Source organism: Lactuca virosa, chromosome 9 (genome assembly GCF_052849685.1).
Source record: "Lactuca virosa cultivar CGN04683 chromosome 9, Lactuca_virosa_CGN04683_v6, whole genome shotgun sequence".
Classification (NCBI taxonomy): Eukaryota; Viridiplantae; Streptophyta; class Magnoliopsida; order Asterales; family Asteraceae; genus Lactuca; species Lactuca virosa.
In genome coordinates this window covers 26556388-26567588 of record NC_136434.1, presented here as the reverse complement: position 1 = coordinate 26567588, position 11201 = coordinate 26556388, and the positions used below count along the sequence as shown (strand labels likewise).

Below are 11201 nucleotides of genomic sequence, written 5' to 3'. Positions count from 1 at the left end.
ACATACTCATCACAATAGAAGCCAGTTATTATAATATATTGAAGTTGAAGAATAAAACAAAAATGAAAACCTTTCACAATGGTGCAACTGGTACGGGTGCTTTCTGAGCTAATACCATATGATACAGTTTTGTATAATCTCAAGTGCTTCAGTTTTGAAAATCTTCAGTCCTGATCCATAAAAATTAAACGAAATTGTTTTATGGTAAAACTGACGCACACATCTGAAGTTAGTCCAAGAACGAATTCGGTTCGAACCGGGCTCCGTGGTAGCTCTAGCTGTGGTTGGTTGGGTTTGTCTTAGAAGCATGTTCGGTTTAGTTCTTGATCCTTGATCCGTAACATACAGGTCTAAACAAATTTTTGTTTAACCTTTCATATTTAAACCTTTTGTTTTATACAACCCGTATAACATACATGTCTTACAACTAGTTAGTTAAAATATAACAATTTAACTTGTGCTAGTCGTTATTTAAATATAAACTCGTGACATGCATTTTTAAACATCATAATTTAAAATACCTCTTAGAAAATTATTGTTATATACGTTTTAACAATATTTGTAAAAATAAAAATAAAAACTAGTGTTTTTGACATAGACAAAAGAATATAATATTTTAATAATATGTAAATACTTTACCCAAAGATAACATAACACAAGTTATGGAAAAAGGCGATGGATGATAGAGGTTGGTTTGTTAGTCACAAATGTATCAATCTTATAAATCGCCTTCAATAATTGAAAGTTGAAACCAGGGGTATTCTTAAAAATCATCACATTTTAGGAGGGTATTCTTAAAAATCATCACTATGGGTGATAGAGGTTGATTGTATTGAGCTTTTTGGATGCATTCTTTGTAATATATTGTTTACGTTTTTAATAAATATGTTAGTTGACCATTCGGTTAGAATATACATAAAATCAATTTTTAAAAATATGTTGATCTTGAAAATTTGTTAATTCTATTTGAATTATTCTTTTAGTATTGTTTGTTAGATTTATAAAATTCTGAAAGAATTACAGTTGATAAAATTTTTGTAGTAGTATTCTACTTACATAGTTTTTTATGGGTTTAAGTTTTGAAGATGTTGTCATTGATGTTGAATCGGGTTCAAGAACATGCAAATGCATACAAGAAAAAGACTTGGAATCGCGCTCAAGAATAAGTGTATTATACAAAGAATTACATTCTTACGATAATACATCACATTTTCATAAGAATAGCTGGAATCAAGTCGATTATTTTGACAATTCAAGAAAATCAAGTGTATTTGTTCAAGTATTGTATATTTAATAATGTTAATTTTTTAAAGAATTTTATTTATTTTTTATGACAGTTTATTAGAATATGTATAATTATATTCATTTTTTTATAAATTTGCATTTAATTTTGGATGTCTATAAATATATAAGAATGTTATTATTATTCAACTGAGGGTTCAAGAATTTTATTATTCTTTAATAACATTCTAACAGAACATTTTCATAAAACATCATTCTAACAAAATAACATTCTGACAGAATAAAATCGATTATGTTTATAATTTTGAAAGTGAATTAATTTAAAAAGAATCAGATTTTTAAAGTTAAAAGAATTAATTATTTCCTAAAATTCGCAATTTTTCTTCTTAAATTTACGTTAATCGACAAATAACGTTACAAAGAAATTAGATTTGTACCCGCCGTCTCATTTTTGTTTTTTAATTAATGGAGGATGTGACATTTTTGCAATTACCTTAAACATTTTCTGCTTTTCCAAGGAAGGGCAAAGTATCCAAGGGTATAGTAGTCAATTTTTGTTTCTATAGCCCTGGATGAACTTTGAAGCGTGAATTTCCTTCTTTTCCTCTTATTTCCTCAAGAAAATCTATGTTAACTCAAAATCCTTCATGTAATCCCTCGTCCGATCTCGTAATCGTTTTTGAATGTTCGTGTTTTATCCCCGCTCTGGTTCGATTTGAAGTTATTGAAGCAGGTAAACATTCGTTTTTAATTTGCACTCTTGTTAGCTTCATTTTGGTTCGATCTGACATGTTAGTTTGTATCGTGTGACAGTTCTTACCTTGATGCGATGAAGATGTGTTGATACTCTTTGTTAGTTCTATTATCACTCTTAAGCACGAGTATAAATACTGAAGCAACATCATTGATTGGAGTTTGTTATTAAGTCAGAGTCGTCGAAGAAGGAAGCTTCGTCGGAGAGTTGATTGTCACCAGCCTCCAAGGAAGTTTTGTTGTGAACTGATGGATGAATATCTCTACTAAGAGTTAAGCATTTGGAAGTAGGAATGGGGTGACTGGAATGTGACTAAGCAGCAGAATTGAAAATTCAATGTCGTCGGGGAAAGAAGTGGTGGTCGGAGATGGAGATCGATGTCGCTGGGGAAAGAAGTTGTGGTCGGAGATGGAAATGGTTCTGAACGGCAACTACTGATGAGGTATCGACTTCTTGTCTGCGTTTCATTCAATATGTATTAGGTTACAAGTAGGTTAATCTATTATTTGGGCTTAAAAATTTAGACTAATTTCTATGGACTTAATTTGGGCTTCAGTTACAATCCTAAGAGATTGTTTCATTAAAATTTTAGCATGGGTAAAATAAAATAGAAAATGCAAATATTTCATTTTTTAGAACTTTATGTTATATTACTTTTTATCTTTACGAGGATGGGTATTTTCTTCATATATTATCACTTTCTTATATTAATATGATTATAAATGTTAAACCATCCTTTTCAAAAACAATTTTTCGTAATTTTTTTTTACAAAAAAGTTATCATCACAAAAAACAAAAAAAATAAAAATAAAAAATAAAAATTCAACCCTAAATTAACTGATTTATACATTAGTTTATTTTGTTATGATTCTAGAGACGTCATAGTTTTTGGAAAAAAATTACTTGATTCATTTTTGCGTTTTCGATTCAATGGATGCTCTCGTTTATTTAATAATATGTATATTTCTAGTCATATATGATTTATATGGACAAAATTTGTTTCTGTTTTCTCGATTAAATATTTTTTTCTCATATATTTAATCACATATGATTATATGTATTTAAGCGCATATGATTTATGTGCATAAAATTTGTTTAAACGTTCCTAATTGATTATGCACTAATCCCTACCCTTTAGGAGCTAAGGTTCGGTTCGCCTTGGATCTCTTGTATCGGGCGTCAAGGATTGATTATGCGATCTATTGCGCTTTCGGGATTGGAGACTATGTCTTGGAAGTAATTTGTAGCCCAGTTTAGGGCAGAGGTTGATTCAGCTACTGCAGTTCAGCCGTGGACGATTGAGCTGGTGAGTGTGTCAGAGTGCGAGACCCTGAATGATATGATTTCTAGAGCCCAAGGACGGTAGCTCGATTTGGGGTACCTTGGGAAGAGAGGTTCAGATCATGTGCATTTAGTGGAGGGTCTCAGGAAGAGACCCAAGACTGTTGAGCAGCGTTTAAAAGGCAAGCAGGGTTGGAGTCAGTACGGAACGTGCGGGAAACCGTACAATGTAGTTATCACTCCAGGAATATGGGTTGCTACAAGCGTAGCAGGATTGATCTTGTCAGCAGATGACATTGCGAGTGGGTGCTCGACTTTAAGCGTGTCCGATCTGATGGATCGGCGGTAAGGTTTTGGACAGTTGTGGTGAGGTGAGAGTGTTGTGAGACTGCGGGGTAGCCTGTAGCATTTACTAATCCCTAGGCATCGGTAGGATGGTGGTAAATTGTATTCGCCTTCGGATTATTTGGTAAAAGGGTGGCTTGGGAAGTGATTAGGATCATCCGAATGGTTAAGATTACAAGAGTATTCTTCAGGATATCCAGAGATGAGTGATCATTGTGTTGGCTAGCAATGGGGCGCTTGTGTTGTTCGCAGCAGGATTTGGGCGGGTCGTGCATATTAATGGAAATGGATCGGAGGTCAATAAGGTGTAAGAGGCGGCAGAGCATTGTCGAGCCAAAGTGGAGGAGAAACAAGTGGCTGCTTAGGCCTAGGTTGTATTGGTGGGAGTTCAGGAGACTCCCAATCGCCGGTCGGGGTTGTCGAGAAATTATTCTCGGTGATAGGGTAATGGATCTCCGGAGTCCGTGGGCGAGCCCGTATAACTATGGGAATTCGGGATAGAACTAGTAGAGATCGTGGGGTCAGGGGTTGGATCTTGAGTTGCAGGATCATGTGGATAATTAGTACGTGGCGCAGTAGGGTATAGGCTGGGTAGCCTTGATATTTGATCTCTTGGGAACCTGGTGGTGGGACCGGGTGCGAGACTGGTAGTCTCGGAGATTGGATTAAGGGTATTTATTTATCGGTCAAGTAAGGGATGTCGGGAAATGGTGGTGCATTATGCAACTGCAGATTCGTAGATCCCGGGGTAGGAGCGGAGTATCGATTCGGTTTTGGGCAAGATCCCGAATCGGAGTTTGCACGTGTTCAGTGCAGGATTTTCGTTTCAGTAAGATAAAATTAGGGTATCTACATGCCAAGGGAGTCAATTGCAAGGTTCAAGAGTAATGGATGGGCTTAGTCGATGGCAGTTCGAGTTATTGTGATGTGTCTTGGGATGGTTTTTGAAGTGAGGAAAAGATGGGTTGTTGGATACCGGGTATGAGATGAGACTGCAGTGGGTCATGTAACGTTTATTCTGTTAGCAGAAGTTTTGATGGCAAGGTGCGTTAAGCAAAGTCTTGCTGGTCGATCTTCATTTTAGGGGACGCGTGGGACTGCGGTGTCTGTGTGTGTGTCTTTGGCCCAACAATCGGTTGAGTGTTCGATGTTTCGAGTAGTTGACAGATAAGGTGGGATCAGAGAGGCCTCGGCTGCTTCTGAAAAGCAGCAAGTGGTAGCAGGGAGAGTTGAAGTGGGTTTAGTGACTTGGGACTCGTGCGTGGAGTTGCTTGTTATTCGGGGCATATGTTGAGTTGTTTACTGTTGGACTAAATAATCTCAGAGTGGCTGATTAGACCATGTTGCGCAGCTTTCGTCTGAGTCTAACCGTTGCGGAGATGGATCCTTTGCTCGAAGGATTATCTGGACTATCTGTTAAGGTAGGCGTTCGGTATCTGGACACGGTAAGTGAAATCATTCGGTTGGTAACACAGAGATAATCAGGACTGGAAATGGTCGTTCGATCAGTTATCCATGAAGGGAAATTGTACGGTACGGTTCCAGGGTGAGAGGTTTGTCAAAGAATCAGACCAATGTGAGGACTTAGGATCCGGGGAGGCAGGCGTAGTTTCCTGCATGAGACGAAGGGTTTATCCTTCGTCGGGATTGGAGAGAGTATGGTTTAGTTGGGATCAGTTGCCTTGAAGCTCGGGGTGACGACAGTGTCCCTCGGGATGTCGGGTGTCGATATTCATTGGGTTCCGAACGTGTTGTCAATTTGTGGTAAGAGTTGGATACTTAAGTTTTATCGAGGTCGAAGTGCTCTTAAGGCTTCACCTGAAAGAGCGACACCCCGATTCGGGAAGCAGGGCTGAAGGCCCGGTGTAGTGATTCTATCAAGATTTGGCCCGGATGGGCAATGTGACACACCGTGTAGGATTATGATGGAAGTTCAGACTGATTCATTGTGCTTACTATGTCTCGGGCACGTAACTGTTTGGACAACGATTCCGTGTGGTTCCTACGGTCGATATTCAGGATAAGGAACGCCTGAATCATGTAGAGATGCTAGTAACAGTTATCGAGCAGAAAACGAGGACCTGGAGGAACAAGGTAGTGAGGCCTGCGTAAGCGGCATGTGAGCAGTACCTGGAGTAATTTGCTGCAACAGACTTCGAGGACGAAGTCTAGTTTAAATGGGGGAGAGTTGTAACACTCGGAATCTAGAAGGTCAATTAAGGAAGATAAAACTTCATTTATAAGTCCAACTCGTTGAGTTCAAGGGGAAGAACTCGATGTGTTGGAAATTTGTCACACGTGTTTTTGGAAGACCAACTCGACGAGTTGGGAAGGTCCAACTCGACGAGTTGGATGAGGTTTAGGAACTTCTAATTCCGGGATTTTGTACCCTACTTAAACAACTTAAACCTAAGGAGTTAGCCTCATTTCCAGCCTCCACTGTCCTAAACCCTACCCTCGAAACCCTAAGGCACTTTTGAGTGATTGTGAGACATTTTGAGGGTGTTGTGTGTGTTTGAAGCCACTTGGAAGGAAAGAAAGCTTGGGGATACAAGAAGGAGCTACTAGATCCAGAAACTATTCATCAATGGCTGCATCTTTGAGGTATAAAGTCGCCACCTTGGCTTGTAGTTAACTAGATCTCCCTTCTTTAAGTCTTAGCTTGAGTTTTGGGACTTTGGTTGAGTTGTCCAAAGAGAAGAGGTTTCCAGGGTTTGATGGAGTAGATCTGACCCCTACATGACCTCTTAAGGCTTAAAGTTGCAAACTTTATTGGCCTCTAGGTCCCATTCATGCAATACGTCCATTATGAAGCCATAAACGAGCCCTAGAGGGTGTTTCTAGCATGCATGAATGTAAAGTCGGAAACTTTACATGATTTTCTCACTTTGGGACACCAGATCTGTGTTTTGGAATGTTGTGGTGGGAATTTAAGGGCTTAATGGGTCAAGACCCTCTATAAGGAACCTAGGGTTTGAGTTTGAAGCTTAATGGATGGTTCTTGAGGGTAAAGTTGGAAACTTTACCCTTCTAGACATCATTTTGGAAGAGATCTGAGGTTTGGAGTCCTTGGATTCAAGCGAAATGACTTAATACGTTAAGTGGGATTGGCAGACTGAAGAACTAGACGAGTTCATGGGTGAACTCGACGAGTTGGTATGGGATTATCCCGATTCTGATGAAAAGGGGGCAACTCGTCGTGTAGCAAGGAAACTCGACGAGTTGGGTCGAGACATCGCGATTCTGTCCTTAAGGGGAACTCGACGAGTTGAGGTACAACTCGACGAGTTGGGTCAACTCGGAGCGTTGACTTTGACTTTAACCTTTGACTTTGGACAAGTTAGTCCTAAGGGGTGCTTGGAGTAAACTAAATTATAATGAAGGAGATTATGGGCTTTGGATAAGACCTGTAAGGGGTTGGGGCCCAATTTGGAAAATTGGGCCATTGATGGATTTATGGGCATTATAGTGTTGGACTTTTGTTTTGGGCTTGGGCCTTAGTTTTGGATCATATTGGGCCAGGGGTAGAATGGTCATTTTACCCCATGTATAGATTAAGGATTATAGCGTGGAACCCAATTGCTAACTGGGTATATTGATTGGTAGTGACAGCTCGGGAAGCTGGCGGCACAGCAGCTAAGGATTTCATTCGGGAAGATTCTGCATTCGAGGTGAGTCTCCTCACCATACCAATGGGTCGAAGGCACCAATGCCGGTCCATTTATTTGGTTGTGATGATTACTGTGAGGGTGCTAGCGATACATTATGTATTTATGATAAGACCATGTGGGGGTTCCCATGACAATTAGTTATACGTAGTATGCCAGTTGTCTTCGTGACTCTTGCATGTAGTGGTTATTTGCGAATGTGTTGTCAATATGTTATGTATCTATGCGAAGACCATGTGGGGGTTCCCATGGCAGTCAGTTAAGACCATGTGGGGTTCCCATGGCCTATTATGTGATATGAGGTATACTAGTTGTTTATGTGATATATGATATGCTAGCAATCCCTGTGATACTTGTATGGAAGACTCCCTCCCCCTCGGGGGGGGGGGGGGGTTCCCGAGGCAGTTGGATTTCAGACCATGTGGGTGTTCCCATGACATTCCAAGCTAAGACCATGTGGAGGTTCCCATGGCATATGTTGTAAGACCTTGGAGGGTTTCCATGGCATCCTAGTATGTTTGTATGTTTACCTTGCATGATATTTCTTTGGTTAGCTAAGACCATGTGGGGGTTCCCATGGCAGTTAGTGAAAACCATGTGGGGGTTCCCATGGCAGGTAGTTAAGACCATGTGGGGGTTCCAGTGGCACCCGGTGTAAGACCTTGGAGGGTTTCCATGGCATCCTTATATGTTTATGTGCATGACTTATGTGATTGATATGGTTTATGTGATTATGTGGATTATGCGGGTATGCTCTGGGGAACTCACTAAGCTTCGTGCTTACAATTTTGTTTATGGTTTCAGGTATCATCGATTTGGAAAGGAAGGGTTCGAATTGATCGCAGCGCACACACCCGTGCTTTCCACAATATGTGATTTTGGGATGAACTCTGATAAATGTTTTTAATTAGCAATGATTTGGAATGTTGAATTAAACGATATCTGTGTTTTGACTATAATAAAAATGAAATTTTTACCCTTGATTTTTGGGTCGTTACACTAACCCACGAAATTACAGATTGCACTTTATGAGTCACTAGTGGAGTGCGTGTGGTTAACCGACACACTAATAGGGACGAATAAAGAGTGACAATGGGTGTCTCATAAATTATCATTGATTAATGGAGCGCGTGTGGCTAACCGGAACATTAAAATGAGATGATAAATGATATCGAGAGTACCAAGTTAATTTGCATGGTTATTCACATCTTGTTTGTGATCCTCGGTATCCTGGTCACAAATGGAAGAGCATAATCGAGATTAAATATGTCATTGAAGAGTTTAGTGAATCTCAAAAGATCTAGGAATTTCATTAAAAACTAAATTCGTTCAAAATTCATGGTGAAATTGGTAAATCGTCATTTACCTACCTTTATATAGTTTACAATTAGATTACGACACCCCTTTACTAAGTTGTGAATTATCTAGTTGGATCCTAGCCTTGATATTTCATTTTGGGTGTTATATTGAGGATTATTCATATCTAACTAAAACTATCTTTCTTTTATAGATGTCTACTCCAACCGATGCTTTTGGTTCCTCCTCCTCCAACAACCACAACAACTTTTCGTTGCTTAACATTTGCTCGAGGGTAACATTGGATGGCACCAATTACAACGATTGGATGCGCAACATAAAGATGGCTCTTCGCTTTGAAGACAAGGAGTACGTCCTAGAAAAGGAACTCCTTGAAATTGATGAAACAAAAGCTACTCCTGAAGAACTAGCTGAGTATAAGAAGCACTACAATGATGCAACAAAAGTTGCTAACATCATGGTGGCAACTATGACTCCTGAGCTACAAAGGTTCTATGAGGATTATTGGCCGTACGAGATGAACAAGGACTTGATGGAAAAGTATCATCAACGAGCTCGTCAAGAAAAGTACGAAGTAGTAAAGTCCCTCATCACTAGCAAGATGAAAGATGGGGAGTCTGTTAGTAGCCATGTGCAAAGGATGCAACGATATGTGGATCACTTGTTGAAGCTAAATGTGAACTTTAATGAGGAATTGGCTGTTGATATAGTCTTGCACTCATTGCCCAGTTGTTATGACCAGTTTATCTTAACTTATCATTTAAACAACCAAGAGACTACATTGGCTCAACTCCAAAATCTCCTGCGAACAACTGAAGCAGGAATGAAGGGAAAAAATATTGCCTCTACTCCTGCTGTTGCTCTAGTCTTGGCCATTGGTGAAGGAAATGGAAAAAAGAGGAAATGTCCTCCAAAGCAGAATTGGAAGGGAAAGTCCCAAGCTGGGTCGTCAAGCAATGGACCCAAAGTAAAGGCCAATTCTGAATCTCCCTACCTCCGATCCCAAAGAGGCCACTTGCTTCTACAGTCACGAAAAAGGGCATTGGAAACGAAGCTACCCAAAATACTTGCAAGATATCAAGGATGGCAAGGTGAAGCCAACCTCGTCAGGTATTTACACTATCTTATCTAATAACTCATCATATTCTTGTTCTTTGGGTCCTTGATACAGGATGTGGTTTTCACATTTGTTCTGATTTGCAGGGGCTAAGAAGAAGTGAAGATATGTAGCATTGAAGAATGAACTTGATCATGGGAAATACACGATCTTCACTTGTTACCAAGATTGGAGTTTATAGCTTAGTGCTAGTAGTGGGTTAGGTTTGGATTTAATAAATTGTTGCTACTTGTCAGAGATGACACGAAACATCATTTCATTTTATTCTTATTCAAACAAGGTTTTAGAAATTCTTTTAATGATGAGAATGGTTCCATTTCTGCTTATAAAATGGTATTTTTATTTTTTATCTTGAAGCTTTACCTTGTGATGCTGTGTATGAAATTGTAATGATTGTAGATAATTTAGGTAATAGTGTTTTTCAAATTGATTCGTCTAATGGTATTAGACAAAGCATGCTTGTGGCATTGTCATCTTGGACGTGTTAACAAGAAACACATAGCCCAACTCCAAAAGGTTGGAGTGTTGGAATCATTCGACTTAAGGACGGATGATACTTGCAAATCTTGTCTATTGGGTAAGATGACAAAATCACATTTCACTGGTTCTTATGAAAGAGGTGAAGGATAATTGGATCTCATACACACAGATGTGTGTGGGCCCTTCAGATCCACCACAAGGGATGCTAATCGATTCTATGTGACTTTTATTGATGATTATGGCAGATATGGCTATATCTACTTAGTCAAGCATAAGTCAGAAACCTTTGAAAAGTTCAAAGAGTTTAAACAAGAAGTCGAGAATCAATTAGGCAGGAAGATAAAGATGCTTAGATCTGATAGAGGCAGTGAGTATCTTAGTATCAAGTTCCACGACTACCTCAAGGAATGTGGAATAGTTTCACAATTGACACATCCTAGGACACCATAACTTAATGGTGTGGCTGAGAGGCATAATCGAACCTTGTTGGACATGGTTCGTTCCATGATGAGTCGAGCTTCACTTCCAATCTTGTTCTGGGGGTATGCCTTAGAGACGGTCGCCCACATTCTTAATTTTGTCCCAACTAAGAAGGTTGCCAAAACACCTCACGAGATGTGGAGAGGGAAGGTTCCCTCGCTAGCACATATCAAATTTTGGGGTTGTGAAGCTTTCGTTAGACGAGAGACTCATGGCAAGCTTGAACCTCGAAGTGAGAGATGTATTTTCATCAGCTATCCACAAAAGTCCTTTGGATATTTGTTCTACAAACCTAGTGAGAACGTGGTCTTCGTAGCACGAAGGGGAATCTTTCGCGAGAAAGAGCTCATATGCAAAGAGGACAGTGGGAGTATTATTGATCTTGAAGAGATTCAAGAGTCAAACGATGAAGGAACTTCTGAAAATGCTAGGAATCAACCTGAGGAAGAAATTTCAGTTGAACTAATTGACGAGTCGTTACCGCTTAGGCGTTCCACTAGAGTAAGAATACAACCAG

General features: G+C 39.4%; 1 protein-coding gene across 2 annotated transcripts; it reads left to right on the top strand.

Moving 5' to 3' along the window:
* The first annotated feature begins 1773 nt into the window (after positions 1-1773).
* LOC145139392 (uncharacterized) lies at positions 1774-10048 on the top strand. 2 transcript variants are annotated; one of them, XM_079073231.1, is made up of 4 exons: positions 1774-1975; positions 2056-2438; positions 8801-9717; positions 9811-10048. In XM_079073231.1, the coding sequence occupies exons 3-4, from the start codon at positions 8801-8803 to the stop codon at positions 9815-9817; spliced, it is 924 nt and encodes a 307-aa protein (XP_078929357.1). In that variant the 5' UTR covers positions 1774-1975; positions 2056-2438; the 3' UTR covers positions 9818-10048. The 2 variants fall into 2 exon arrangements, 1 of the variants encoding a protein (XP_078929357.1); XR_013721898.1 differs by lacking the exons at positions 8801-9717; positions 9811-10048 and adding an exon at positions 8095-8273 and having other exon boundaries at positions 1790-1975.
* Positions 10049-11201: the final 1153 nt, after the last annotated feature.